The sequence below is a fragment of the Pungitius pungitius genome, chromosome 4 (assembly GCF_949316345.1).
Source record: "Pungitius pungitius chromosome 4, fPunPun2.1, whole genome shotgun sequence".
NCBI classification, from domain to species: Eukaryota; Metazoa; Chordata; class Actinopteri; order Perciformes; family Gasterosteidae; genus Pungitius; species Pungitius pungitius.
The window spans coordinates 7,781,537-7,797,014 of NC_084903.1; the positions used below are offsets into that span (position 1 = coordinate 7,781,537).

General features: G+C 41.7%; 2 protein-coding genes across 4 annotated transcripts in view; one reads left to right on the forward strand and one right to left on the reverse strand.

Moving 5' to 3' along the window:
- itfg1 (integrin alpha FG-GAP repeat containing 1) overlaps positions 1-1,878 on the reverse strand; it is a 100,899-nt gene extending 99,021 nt beyond the window's left edge. Inside the window, exons 1-4 of the mRNA XM_037483738.2 lie at positions 1,632-1,878; positions 1,300-1,384; positions 983-1,116; positions 279-336 (exon numbers count right to left, since the gene is read on the reverse strand). Of these exons, the coding sequence (XP_037339635.2) occupies positions 279-336; positions 983-1,116; positions 1,300-1,384; positions 1,632-1,809 (455 nt within the window). The 5' untranslated portion in view covers positions 1,810-1,878. The remainder of the gene's footprint in view (positions 1-278; positions 337-982; positions 1,117-1,299; positions 1,385-1,631) is intronic.
- Positions 1,879-2,348: 470 nt separating this feature from the next.
- The window catches only part of phkb (phosphorylase kinase, beta), a 79,646-nt gene continuing 66,516 nt past the window's right edge, over positions 2,349-15,478 (forward strand). For 2 of the 3 annotated variants that reach the window (XM_037483334.2, XM_037483325.2), the window contains exons 1-3: positions 2,349-2,449; positions 4,724-4,810; positions 12,313-12,451. In XM_037483334.2, the coding sequence (XP_037339231.1) occupies positions 2,386-2,449; positions 4,724-4,810; positions 12,313-12,451 (290 nt within the window). In that variant the 5' untranslated portion in view covers positions 2,349-2,385. Of the gene's footprint in view, positions 2,450-3,503; positions 3,610-4,723; positions 4,811-12,312; positions 12,452-15,478 lie in introns of all 3 variants that reach the window. The other variant, XM_037483343.2, reaches the window with a different exon arrangement.

The window sequence follows — 15,478 nt, forward strand, 5'->3', positions numbered from 1 at the left end:
GCATTCATTTTGGGACAGCATCATTTAAATTACAGTTTTACAAGTAGTTTTATTTTATTGCACATGAGTATCTAATGAACTGGTAAGAATGGCCCATTCATCTAAGACTGGATATTTAATAATAAAAGATAAATCAATCATGTGCATTGACATAGAACAATATTTTAGGACTTGAACATTCAAATAAAAAATAAGACACATTACTTTGTCCATGTGCGGCATTACGAGCAAAATGTTCACATTAGAATTAACTAAGCGGGATTCAGGCTGACACTTACTCCATAACAAGAGGTTGATCCGTAAAGTTCTTGTTGAGCATGAGCTTCCCACTCAGATCTGCAGAAGAAGAAGCAACGTTTCAACAAACCCACAGCGTGAAACATCAGAGCGCTGGTTTGACTTCAAATGTTCAAAAGAGCCGATTTCAATAAAATGCACGAGAAATATAATACTGATTTGGGAACATGATGAAATCTGGTTTTATAAAAGGGTTTATTTTTTGTTTTTAGAGCATGTCTTCTGGCAGAAGGGGCCCATCAATGGAGAAGGTACAAATTTGATAAAACATTTAATATAAAACTGTGACTTTTACTCACGTTCTTTATGTACTGTTTAGTCTTGGTACAGTTTATTTCTTAATGACTCTGTGTTTGTCACCCGGAAAAAACATAAAGGCTGTAATTAACTGCCACTGCAAAAAAAGAATGAAATGTACTATTTGTATAAACTCAGTTATGCAACTGATTGTTTGCTTAATAAGACAACTGTTTATTTCCCTAACTGTTAAATCTGTCACTACGGTACATAACATTGTGTTTTTATCATTATCATTCCCAAATAGATTAGAATTGTACACCTTCTCCATAACGGCCATAAGTCCCTCGGGCAAAAGCAACAATAACAATGGCCCCTCTCCAGTTTGTGTGAGCTAAACTCTTCATCCACCCTAACCCTCAGCACCCATTCACTGCTAAAGCTCTACCTAAAGTCTGGTTGTTGCCCCAAAAGATGAACACATTGGTCATCTTGGAGTTCTGGATCGTTGTGGTGAGAAGGACATCCATCTGGGAGTCTCCGTCATAGTCCCCAGGAACCACGCTGGTGATAACGGTGTCCCTGGAACAGGAGGAATGGCGTTTAAAAAGGTGAGATATTGACAAGGTGGGGCTATTCCCTCATACAGAGTAAACATTGCCACCCTGAAACGTGAGTCACCTCTTCGGTGCTGACGGGGTAAAAAAAAGGAAATCAGGATAAATGAGGACATGTAACAGAAACAGCCCTGTATTTTACATTTACCTGGGGAAGATGTCCTTCGTGATGTTAACTTTGGGCTTGAAGTAAGGCATTTTCGAGTCAGCCAAGAATATCATCAGTTCAGACTCTGAAACAGTAAAATGCCAGAATAAGCAGGTCTTCCTGTCAGAGTTCATTTACGCCAAATTACCAACGTCAAAGAAATATAATTTAGCGAAGGACTTGTGAGCACGCAGGGATGTCAGACCAATTATCAAGATAAGAGAGTACAGCTGCAAATACCCTAAGCAAACAACATTTTAGGTAACTTGTGCAAGTGGTTAATTAGCATAGATGACAGAAAGCAAAGTGATATCAGTGAAGCTGTAACGTACGCCCTCTGATGATGAAGATGTCCGTCTGCTTATCCGCGTAAAAATCTCCAAACGCCGCCACCGTCCCGTAATTTTCGGCACCGAAAAGGTCGGCCGTTACATCTTGAAGAGCAAGTACCGTATGCTGTCCCCAAAAAAACAACAAAAATGCCCAGATATTGAATTTTAATATCCACATCCTTCTTCTCGTACAGGTACAGTTCCTCACAACAACAATGACTGCGTTACGGCACACCGCTTTACGGCATGGTGAAATAGAAGCCTCGTTCGATCAACGTAATACAAATAGATCGATTGAATATTAATTTAAAATGTATATGTCCGTTCTGCTGTATGTATTGTGATGGAAAAGGGTGGATTTAATGCGCAGAAATAAGGGTAGCGTTACACAATGTGATATAAGTGTTTCTCTTTATTTACGGCAGTGTCGTTCTACGGGTAGTTTGAAAGTTGAAAACTGCATCAAGCTAGAAAAGGTTAGCAAGAGCTCAGTCGGAAAGGAAAAAGATCTTCGTAATAAATACAAATATCCGGCTCACAAGAACGTAACGTGAACACTTTTAAACAAATTAATACGATGATAATTATTAATATTACCCTCATTTGTTTTACTGTCATACATTTATCTATTAAAATGCCAATTTTTTTTACTGATGTTGTTCTTCGGGAGTCTCGCTGCCTTCGTTTTATTCTGAAGGACAACAGCGGAAATCGTTTATTATGTATATTCTGGAGCCTTGGACTCTTTGTAAACATGGCGAGCATTGCAGATGTCGGCTGGAAGCTCTTGGAATTCAAAGCCCGATCAAAACGATCAGGTCAGACTCCTTACCTCGCATGACACCGTGCAGCGTAACACGCCCGATTGTTTCTGTTGTGCCGGCGCCGGAGTGAGACTGTCTGTTTGGGATGAGACTGCACGAGAGTAACAGCGGCCTGATTTGACCATTCCACTTGTCCACGACAGTGACTGTAAAGGCATGAAAGGTCAGAGGTGTAAATGGACTATTTTAAGAGCCTCTCACCAGGTCTCCTCGGCTGTCCCATCTCTCCCCTTAGTGGGGTATGGTCCTGGGGCCCGTGGTGGAAGCTGGCAGACGGGGCCATCGCTGGTATTCAGCATGGCTCTCGAGGAAAAGTTACCACGTGAGAAAATTTACAAAGAACAATAGATGAATATGAAACCTCCAGAATAACTGTAGAGTCACAGGTGTTTTAAGTGATACGGCTGACAAAGTGACATTATGAAGGATTTCCCAAACTCACAGAAAACAAGATATACCGCACGGATGGTGTGCTCAGTCTGTCTCTACTTGCTTGGCTATCATAATTGTGTTTCTTTTGGTGGGCTAAACCAAACATTCACAACATAATATCTCCATAAATCATCTAGAATTGTCATAATAACTGCTGTCGTTTGGGTATTCAGTATGTGTCCCAAGTGAGCGTTGCTGAAGTTCTTCTCACAAGGGCGTAACCATGGTTTATACATTCAGGGGAGTCCAAATGAATACCCTTCCCCGTACATATTTTTTTAAGTAGGTATTGGGCAGGTGTGGCACTAACGAGCCACGAGACCGATCCATTGACAGAACCACCCCCCCACCCCCAAAGAATGCATGGTTACGCCCTTGTCTTCTCATAAAGTGACTGTACTGTATGAGGTACTTCTCATGAAGTACCTCATACAGTACTTCATCTTGCCTCTGCATAAGGGTTATAAGAGTTGGCTAAACAAATACAATGCATTGAAATTCCTTGCTTGCTGTTCCTCACCTTCATCCAGCAGGGTGTAATTCATTGTTGAGTCATGCATGTTTAAAACAAAATCTAACTTCTCTGCTACTAACTCCTTCCTGTGAATTGCTGTAGATTTGTGATTTAGCTGACAGAGACGATTGGCCTTAATTTCACCTTTTGAGAATGGCCGCTTCAGTGGCCACGAGTGCCCAGCCTCATCGGAAAGTGCACAGAGTTGGTGAGTAGTGGCGGCATATCCGAAGAAAACCACATAGTCGGCCACGCACAGAGGGCCCGACGGGACACAGCTACAGAACACAGAGAAATGTATTTTTTATCCAAACATTAGAAGGTTATTGTACCATATATCTTGATTAGGTGGCAGACATCTACGTAGAGATCACTGCATAATTGTTTTGTGATCACAAGCAACCAAAACATAATTGGTTTACATATTGGTTTAGCCGTAGGAATAATCACCGTGTTCCTCCTTAGTAAACATGCAGACCCAGAAGGGACACCAAACAAATGTGCAGTGTTAATCAGGTCACACGGCATCCATAGTAGTGTCAGAGGGCGGCGTCTCTAAAGTTAATCATGGGATTGTTTAAAACCAGCCAAACGCTGAATGCCCACAGTTGTCTGATCCCATGTTAGAAATTAAAATAGGAATATTAGACCTCTTTTATTCTCTAGTCAGGGTGTTATCTTTAAAAAGAGATGGATTGGCTTTGTCCCCTGCAACTTTTAAGATGATGGAAATTATGCTAATTTCATCCAGAATTTAAATTTTTCAGTACCTGTGGTATTGACCCAAGGTCGAACCTATTAAAATGCAAATCTCAGTGGAGTGAAAAGTGTCTGGAAAAAGAGAAAGTCTAACAGATGGGGGTTTTCCCTAAACTCCTTAAATAACAGCCTTTCAATCTTTAGCTTGTGGCCTAAGTATTGTTTTGTGTGTTTAATGCGATGTGTTGCAGTGAGAAACAGAGTTCGTTAATGGCTTGTGTCTATTGTCTTGCTTTTTATTTGCTTAATAATTGAATTGTGAGTAAGACTGCAGCTTGCGGACCTTTTTTAAAATATGAAATCACTATTGTCTCAAGATATAAATTAATATATATTAAAAAAAATATCTGAGTAACTATGAGATCAACATTTTTAATTTATTTTACCCCATTACAGTCATGAACAAATGTTAATGAAGGTGAGGGCACATAATAAAGACTCATTTTTAATGTTTTGATGAAACAACAAAGGCATTATTTTTTGTACAAAAGAGGCTGAAGGTCAGTATTTGTTACTGGAAAACTTTTTAAAAGCTAGTTTGTAAAAGATTTGTCCCTCCACAGGTTCCATCTATGAACCTCTCAAACTGTCAAATCTCCAGCGTGATGATGAGCCCTTGTGGGAGAAGCTGGATCGCTATTACAATGCCGGTAAGTAACCACCATTGAAAATGACTAATGTGATGTATAACTCTGAAAGTTTAGAGCTGAAACAAATATTAGTTAATGTATTCTACCGTAAAGCCGCCGGTTGTTTTTCCATAGCAATATGCTCAAATTGCAGCCTTGGGTATAGCGATTACCTTCTGCAGACCTACTGTCTGGTTTGGGGAGACGTTGTTTTTCTCCTGGCAAGATAAAAACGGTGTTCGGGGTTCACTGGTGTTAAAGGAACAAAAACATTCACCCTGCAAATGCTGACCTGAATTTAATTCCACATAACGTGTTTTCACTTGGCACTGCGCTCCGCCTGGAGTGCTTGTTAGTTGGAAGATCATATTCCAGAATATTACTGTGAATGTGCTTTTAAAGTGGTTTGTTTTAAAATAAATTGCATTTGCCCATCAAACACACATGAACAAAGCCACATTCACACACGTGATGAATGTGTGCTAACATGTAGAGTCAACAAAACTAACATGTAGAGATGACTTATTACTGAATATTTATACATGTGTAACTGCCAGTGGCAGCGTATGGACGGTCACTAACAGAGTATGATGCTGTTTCATGGTAATCTAAACCAAAAAAACAACAAAACGGTATTCCAAAATGACCAATTAGCCTCAGGTTGGTGAGCAAAGTCTTGAATATCCTGCTTATTCTTATTGAGCTGTGGATGCAATATGAATTTCCACATGCATATTTTGCTATCATGCCTTCGTCTTCTTGGATCTAAAGATGGATGTCGATGGCCTGACGAATAGCTGCTTCAGCCCAACTCCAGGTGATGATCCTAGCATGTGTAATCAGCGGAAGAGTCTCCAGCCGCACTGCAGGAGATATAAATATACATTAGTACTGATGACTCAATTACTTGCAGCTGTGACTGCAGCGCTGTGCCAGCCAGTGCCCCCCCCACCCCCCACCCTCCCCAGAACCCAAAGGGAAGTCATGCCTGACTTCCACTGAGCTAAACGTATAGCATCCTCGACCTGATCAAGATTTCAATGTAAAAAAAAAGTGACACTAGCTCAAAGATTCTTCTAAAGAGAAACTGAAGCTTGCATATGATATTACAGTCATAAGTGCCTGTGGGGCCATTTCAAATGTGATGCGATGCTAGCACATCCACTTTTTTTCACGAACCATGTTCGCCTCAGCGGTTTAGACAAGATCACACGTGTGACCAACGGTCTAAATGATGGTTCTGTTCCACTAAGGTGTGCGGGTGTAAGCTACGCGCGCCATAGCACGTCTCCGGCCGTCAGACACCTAAACTGAACGCAGCCTTATTGATGTCATTGGTTCCAGCCATGTCTGACAAGTCAGTGTCCTCCGCGAGGATGGTCCGTGTCCACCCCGGATTAAGAAGACCTGTGGCGGAAGGCGGCGAATTGGAGACATGTTGAACCAGAAGACACGGTGAAACAACCATTGATATCCTGACCGAATGTTGTGCAGTTGTGCACATGGACACAAAGGAAAGCTGGGACACACACCTTTGTGTGAGCAGAGTTTGGTTTAGCGTGCAGAAGGCAGCGTCATGCTTTTAGATTCTGGTAACACAGCTCAGGACGCTGCTCCCAAGGATCAGCGCTGATTTTGCCAACGCAGGAATGTGCTTGGCTTTCCACAGTTGCTCTTGTTGAAGTGACTTGTTGAAAAAAGCCTATTTGTGTGATCATACATTTTTAGGTAAGCTGTTGTTATATAAATCAGATTATAAATGAAGTACCTTCATTTATAATTACTTGTATTCAGTAGTATAAGAAAGATCAGCCTTGGAGCTGTCTAGTGCTTCTCTATCTGTAATATTTATCGCAATGCTGAATGTGCATAATGTAGTGAGTGAACAAAGGCCTGTGTAAAATGTACCTACATTGGCATTTTTATGAAAGTGCCTTCGGAACAAGACAAGAAGGCCCTGCAGCATTTTACAGCCGAGGTAGAGCATCATTCAGATCGATCACGTTGTGTTTTCCCGAGGTGTCAGCGAGAGGGATCTGCACAGCAGGAATGTCGGAGGCAACTTAAAAAAAAAGGTTGGGAAATAAAAATTGGATTTTCTGAGACAAACAACACGTGCAAATCTCGGCTTTCATTGAGTGGAGGGGGGAAGACGCGGCGTTGGACGCCGGGCTCGTTTAATTATTGTGTTGGGCGGTGGCGGCGGCGGGAGAAGCACTCTCGTCCAATTCCAGTGGGGAACAAAGCCAACATTGTTATCGCCGGCACCCAGACCTGCCTGCCAATACACCTGCTTTCTTTTGGGTTCCAGGGAGGAAAGGAGGTGGAGATGGGTGAGGATGGGGGGGGAACCAGTTGCATTCTTCCTCCTTTCTCCTGCTTTTGTCGCGGCAAAGTTGCTCCACGACGAAAGTTAAGCACATGATGCTGTTGCGATAGGAGGAAAGTTCACCCCATCCCTCTCTTGCTGGTACTTTTGTTCCCTCGCCCCTCCATGGATCCCTTGTTTGCGCGGCAATTCGGTCACACTCCATTGGCTCCTTCCTGATAACACTGGAGGCAGAAGGCCCCATCGCTCTGCCGTCTGGCAGCCGCCGATTAAGGAACGGAGGAAACACGTTGTTGTTTTTCTCCGTTTCATAGAGTCATTATGAGCTTGTTGTTTTTCATTTCGCTGTTCTTTCTTCCCATCTGCCTTTTTCGGGGAGGATTTTCGAATCCTTATTATTTTTCTACTTAATTTGTCACAACTTTTGCAGCGTATCTTTTTCTAATTTTTACATTTTAATGTAAATGTGGATATCACACTATTTAGAATAGCTATGTATTTTGTTGCAGAAACAATTTAGAAAAGTAACAATCCACACCATGGTAAACGCTGGAGTATAATCTTACAATCTCACACTGCTCTCGGTAATAGAGACAAAACGTCTTGTAAATACTGTGACACTTTAAAATACACTTCAACATAATCTACTTGAATGTTGATCTACAATATATTATGTCTCAGGAATATAAAATATTTGTATATATGTTTCCTTCTAAAATAAGCACACTCCCTAACCTTTCACTTAATTATTATTTATTTACTGAAAATAAACTAGCAATACAATTGACTTAATTGACCTCCCCTGGGGTCTCCCTTCTTGGTCCCCCTTCACCCCCCCTCCACCCCACCCACTCAGGGGGTAACCACTGGTATACGCCAATCATCTACATTAGATAGTCAATCTTTGTTCGACAGACCCCCCCCCCCCCAAACATAATAAAATAAACTGTTTTGTTGAATTGATATTGCTTTCCTGGCTGTATGAATGCCAGCGAGTGTGTCCATCTTTTAATAGCACCCCATGTCAAGAAAACATTAGACGACGTCAGCAGAAGCAGGAACCAAAGTTATTGTTGCGACAGGGAACATCAGTTTCGGTGTTTCCATGTTGCTCTTGTAGCATCGGCTGTTGGCACTGAATGGATACCATCTCACTGTGCCCATCTTTCAACTCTTTGCTCATCTTTTTTGTTTTTCAGTACATTGCTCAGTATTTTTTTTTCCTATTCTTTCTCATCATCTTCCCTCATTTTCTCCACCCCGTCGGTGCAGTGAAATGGCCCATTGTGAAAGAGCAGGCTGTGTGCGTCTGAGACATTAGCTGCTGATTTAGTGGGACATTAGCTTGATGGATGGCTCGGCAGAAAACTCCCAACAACAGTTGATTTGCATCGGGGGAAACTTTACGTTGTGAAGCTGAACAACGTTCTGCGTCTAATGGGGACTTCTGTTTAGCAGAAGGTGAAACCTTTGAGCCCTTTACGCTGCCGCATTGAATGCTGGGCTTATTTTGTGAAACATGATTGACATTAAAAAAAAAAAATGAAATGGCAGAGAATGAAAATGAAAAAATATGATAATTAGGAATCTTTCCTCAAGGCTATAGTTGATTTTTAAATGCTTAATATATACAGTACCTGAAATTGCTGATTATTCATTTGCGTTTCACAAATTCTTCGACAAAGCATCAAATAAGTTAACTGAATTTGCATTTCCGTTTATTTTAACTTTCTATTATTTTCAACAAAAAAATGACAAAATGCATGCATGTTGACATTTAGACATGACTTTTCTTTGGGCATCTTGCATATCATGGTGCTTCCCAGTGTTTGCATGGGGTCAGTTGAGCAGCCAGGCTGCTTGACGGCTCTTCGGGAGACTTTCACAGGCATAAATCACCTCAATCCTAGTTATTTTGATGTTGATTGATTAATTTACTTTTGTGGTTAAAAAAAGAATAGCATTTTTGGAGAAACCAATGTCTCTGTTGAGTGTGAAGAGCAGTGCATCTCACGGCCTTTCACATTCTACCACTAATGTAGCCGCAGTCAGAATGAACCTGTACCCAAATGCACTGCCCCTTGACTGGTTAGCAATCCAGAGCCTCTAATGGTGTGTGTGTGTGTTTGCACATCATTACTCTGCCATGCTGACACCATAGATATAGAATAGGAGTAGAACAGATGTTCCCATTTAAATAGGTCTGAGTGGCGGCCATATGTATGTTTATCGTTGCCTTTACTACCATTTAAGCGGGCTAACTTCCAGATGAACTGACTTGCAGCAAATCAGACTCACTCATACTGACATGACGTGTAAAACAACGGCGTCTAATTTTTGTCTGTGTGTGTGTGTCTTTTCACATGTGAAATTAGTTAATGTGAGAAGCTAAAGTCCCCGAGAGGTTTATTAATAATCTGCCTGATTCACCTCATCAACCTCGAAATCTCACTGCCAAAGGGGCCATTGTCTTCAATTTTCCAATCTCCAACACACACACACAGTAACTAAGTAAATGCACCAACATAGCCCGCCAATTCACGCCCCCGTCTCTCTCCCAGTGCCCATCGCTGTTATCCTTTTTTTATTCGTGGACACACGCAGACATCATCTCTTTCTGTCTTTCTGTCACTCCTGTCCCTCACCGTCTCTCTTTGTGTCACTCTCCTCCTCCCTGTCTCTCGTTCAATGCGTAACCATCGACAGAGCAGAATGGATGTCCCCGTCATGTGCACCGGCACAATGTTCTGATGAAATATGAAGTGATCCCTCAAGACAGATTAGTCATCAGTGAGGGGACCTCTGCAGGAAAGGAGTATGTAACTGTGTGTGTGTGTGTGTGTGTGTGTGTGTGTGTGTGTGTGTGTGTGTGTGTGTGTGTGTGTGTGTGTGTGTGTGTGTGTGTGTGTGTGTGTGTGTGTGTGTGTGTGTGTGTGTGTGTGTGTGTGTATGTGTGTGGTTCTCAAACAGATAAATGACTTTCCCTGCAGGCTTTCTGTTGGAGTGTGTAATATTTCAGCATATATTATTGGATGGTGCTAATCTGTTCGTGTTGAGAGCTCTCATCCGTTGTTCTGTCCTTGGTATCTAACACTGAGCATGAACTCTGTTGAACTCAAACCGTCTTGGTTTATCATACGTTTAGTACAGTCAAAACCCCCCAGTTGAAATCTGTCTCTGAAGAAACAACCTTGGTCGTCACAAACTGCAGAGCTTCCCAGTCGTATTGGTAACTCTAATATAATGAATAAGACTTTGATTGGATTTCCAACGTATGATGCTGTGTGATATTCAGGCCTTAGACGTCTGGGGCATCCTGGTTTTAGACCAGACTAGAATTGAAATTGCAGTCTGTAATTGAAAAACCAGGTAAAAGTTCAATACATTTGGAAAAACTCAACAGACCTTGTCAAGAGCAGTTTCATTTTCTCTCATTAATCCTCCATGAAACTTCTCTCACTGAGTCACTGAGTCATTTCTCAGAATCGCTGTTCTTTCAGTTAAACAATATCGATGAAAAAAGTATGTTTTTTATTTTGGAATGAACTCTTTATTAATCCTCTTTTTGCGATTCGCAAGGACAATTCACAATAAAAATAGACAAAGAAGAAGTATGAGAACACGACCGTTATTGACAGAATGGGTGAATTTTAATAATTTCAATTCAATTTCTATTCAACCAATCCTTAGGTCAACGTTTGCACTTGTCCAGTCAAGACTTTGACTGGGACCAAGTACCTGGCTGCTGTTGCGCCGCCATCACCATGGCATTGGCCTCGAGCTCAAAATGTTCTCCGCACGGGTGACAAAGCTTCACAGCTTCATTCTCGCCGTTGTTGGGTGTGTTGCTCAAGTTCTTGTTGTCGTAGCTGTCATTGAATGGCACCGGGAGCTGTCTAACAACAAGAAGATGTTTTTCTTGGGTATCTGACTGATAGGAACAGGACCAGTGGGGAGAGAGTACAGGACCAGGATGCTAGTATATGAAGATTGACACCAACCATCTTTGTTTCAATAGCGCCTCCTGTCATTCGTAAATTGCATTGGGCCATCGCGCAATTTTTTTCCGTGTTTCCACCGGCTGACTGAAGTTTCTTTAGGTATTTGATGATATTTCCACTCTGATTCATGTGCAGAAGAAGGGAAACACGGCAGGTCATGCAGTGCTCTGCTTCCAACCGCTTTTTAAATTTAAGTATGAATAGTAAAGTTTCTCAGAGGTCGAAGGTCAGCCCACATAAGAACTGGAGAGGATGGAGTGTTTTGTCCAAAGTTTACTTTAATACCCTTAAATCTTCGGTAAATCCTTGATCTCGTAAAAGTGTCATGTCAGTCCATGTAAAGTTATCAATGCCTTGCAAAACACACCACGAGTCCGAGGGAGGATGCTCCACCAATCGTTACTTTTCTTCACACTTTCCATTTTGCCGTTCACACTTGGTGGACTTGAATAGGCATCCATCTGTTATCACGCTCTTGGCGTATATATGACAACACAAGACAAACAAAGCTCCTCTCCAAGTGGCTTCACGGATGTTTCCCAACATCCTCAAACGTTTGTTTCCCAACATCGAAGAAGATAAATTGTCTGCCAAACGTCATGGCCCAACATTAAGATAGTTGGATTGATTTGAGCTACAATATGAACAGAATCTATTCAATGGAGAGGTTGAAGTAACAGCTGGACCGCCTGAGGAAGGTCGTAGGTCGGGAATAAGCTATAACCCTCCCGGAGGAGCTGGATAATAATTCTATTTCCGCCCTCCACAGACGCTTCTGTAACTAGAGAACATATACACTCTTCATCCACCCCTGTGTCCTCTCTGACCTTTTGGGACTACTTCTTGTCCAACTGATGCAGCACACATCTGCTCTGGCACACGATCACCTTCAACCCGAATCAAAAGTAGAGCCTTGCGTGTGTTGCTGCTAGAGAGAATTGCCTATGTAGGAGGGAGAAAACAAACCAGGGTCCCAATGTGTGGGGGAATGGAGGCGTACGCGCTCTTCAAACTTACCCTGCTACTACTGCAATCCGCCTTTGTGCTGAAAAAGCGGATGGAGCCGTTGCAGGTAGAACGTTGCGTGTTTCCTTCACTGTTTGTGGGTGTAATTGGGTAATACTAGCATTGCAAGAGTTGTCGCCTCACCAACACTCCTTCCCTTTTTGTCCTCTTTGTCTCTTTCTATCCAGTCAAGACGACCATTCTGAACTACCAGAGTCCCACCACCGGGCTTTTTCCGGTCAAAACGTGCTCCACCTGCAAGGAGGCCAAGGTCCGGGACTCCCTGTACTGTGCTGCCAGTGCCTGGGCGCTGTCGATGGCTTACCGGTTAGTGCACAAAGCACACATGTACACTCGCACAGATCATCCAGTTCAATGTACAGATGATCTAACTGCATCTCCAAACCAATTTGTGTTAGTGGTCTGTAGGTCTTTGAAGTTATGCACGAATTGGTACACATAATAGCCTACAGATTTTTAAAGACATTTTAGAGCTGAGCGTGGTCCATCCTCGGGTCAGCAGCAGTAAGTATTGAAGTTTTCCTAAACAACTTTGCACTTCACTCACCCCAAGTAAAAAGAAAAGTGATTGCACTTTCAACTATTAAACAAATTATGAAATGTATTGCTGTAATGTAGGTTTTTGTAAGGCTGAAAAATACCCAAAAGACCCAAAAGTATATATGTATGTATATATACATATATGTATACATATATATATATATATATATATATACACAATGTGTATATATATATGTGTATTACACATATATATATATATATATATATATATATACATATATATATATGTATGTATGTATATATATATATATATATGTATATATATATATATATATATATATATATATATATATATATACACTCACCGGCCACTTTATTAGGTACCCCATGCTAGTAATGGGTTGGACCCCCTTTTGCCTTCAGAACTGCCTCAATTCTTCGTGGCATAGATTCAACAAGGTGCTGGAAGCATTCCTCAGGGAGTTTGGTCCATATTGACATGATGGCATCACACAGTTGCCGCAGATTTGTCGGCTGCACATCCATGATGCGAATCTCCCGTTCCACCACATCCCAAAGATGCTCTATTGGATTGAGATCTGGTGATTGTGGAGGCCATTTGAGTACAGCGAACTTATTGTCATGTTCAAGAAACCAGTCTGAGATGATTCCAGCTTTATGACATGGCGCTTTATCCTGCTGAAAGTAGCCATCAGAAGTTGGGTACATTGTGGTCATAAAGGGATGGACATGGTCAGCAACAATACTCAGGTAGGCTGTGGCGTTGCAACGATGCTCAATTGGTACCAAGGGGCCCAAAGAGTGCCAAGAAAATATTCCCCACACCATGACACCACCACCACCAGCCTGAACCGTTGATACAAGGCAGGATGGATCCATGCTTTCATGTTGTAGACGCCAAATTCTGACCCTACCATCCGAATGTCGCAGCAGAAATCGAGACTCATCAGACCAGGCAACGTTTTTCCAATCTTCTATTGTCCAATTTCGATGAGCTTGTGCAAATTGTAGCCTCAGTTTCCTGTTCTTAGCTGAAAGGAGTGGCACCCGGTGTGGTCTTCTGCTGCTGTAGCCCATCTGCCTCAAAGTTCGACGTACTGTGCGTTCAGAGATGCTCTTATGGCCACCTTGGTTGTAACGGGTGGTTATTTGAGTCACTGTTGCCCTTCTATCAGCTCGAACCAGTCTGGCCATTCTCCTCTGACCTCTGGCATCAACAAGGCATTTCCGCCCACAGAACTGCCGCTCACTGGATGTTTTTTCTTTTTCGGACCATTCTCTGTAAACCCTAGAGATGGTTGTGCGTGAAAATCCCAGTAGATTAGCAGTTTCTGAAATACTCAGACCAGCCCTTCTGGCACCAACAATCATGCCACGTTCAAAGTCACTCAAATCACCTTTCTTCCCCATACTGATGCTCGGTTTGAACTGCAGGAGATTGTCTTGACAATGTCTACATGCCTAAATGCACTGAGTTGCCGCCATGTGATTGGCTGCTTAGAAATTAAGTGTTAACGAGCAGTTGGACAGGTGTACCTAATAAAGTATATATATATATATATATATATATATATATATATATATAATGTGTATATGTATATGTATGCAGAAGATACCAATAGTCCTTAGTTGCATGGGTTTCTTCTTCTGTCTCCTCTGCTCATTGACCCTCTAATCTGCCTGTGTCATTTGAAGGCTTTGCTTTTCAAACGCTTTTGAGATTGTTTATTCAAGAAGAACACAAACTCCTCTATCAACCGTCCATGCACTTTATGTGTGCATTTCCTCTGTGATTAGTTTTAAAGGAAACAAGCAGAGAGATAGAGAGAGAGAGGGGAGAAGGAGAAGGAGAAGTGATGAGATGGAGGTGAAGACGGAGGGAGAGGGGTAAAAATAGAGAGTGGTGCAGTCATGTGACCAGCGGCAGATCTCAGTCATCAGTCATGGCTCCCTCCTATTAGAATTGTCACTGAGATTTAATTAAGATGATTCTCATCTGACAGGCTTGGCTAGTGCCATTACTTACTTTCACGCCCAGCTGGTTGGTGTGTGTGTGTGTGTGTGTGTGTGTGTGTGTGTGTGTGTGTGTGTGTGTGTGTGTGTGTGTGTGTGTGTGTGTGTGTGTGTGTGTGTGTGTGTGTGTGTGTGTGTGTGTGTGTGTGTGTGTGTGTGGCTTAAATTTGTCAGAAAGTCCTACTCGTGATAAGTTGCCTCCACTGCCACAGTGCAAAGTAGTTTTTATTTTGTTACATTTTATGTAATGTGATAATATAATTTAATAATTATTTGAGCACCGATGAATTTGACATTTTGGACTATATTGCTTCCATATCGTGTCTTCTTTCAGACGTGTGGAAATAAAAGATTCTAAACGTTTAGGTTTATATTCACAGAGCAAAAAATAGACTTAATGTAAGTATCCAATAGGGAAGTTTCATGGCTTAGTATTTTGTCTGAGGCACAAATTCTCATTTCAGAAGCACTTACATCGCCAATCATTCCAGTTACATTGCTATCTATATTCGGAATGTTTTTTAACACAGTTTGTCCATTCATCACTCAGAGCTTGATTGCATGAAACCTTGTTTTACTTAAACTATAATAAAAAAGTTTATATTAGGGATGGGACTTTAGCGCGTTAATTGCGATTAATTCATTACAATATGATTTAAGATTAATTAATTACACATAAAAATAACGCATTACACACGCATTTTTACACTTTTTTTTTGCACCGCGGAACGTTTCTCACTGGATGAGTTTCGGGGGGACCGATTATACTGGAGCACCAACTAGCGTTCATGACTTCAG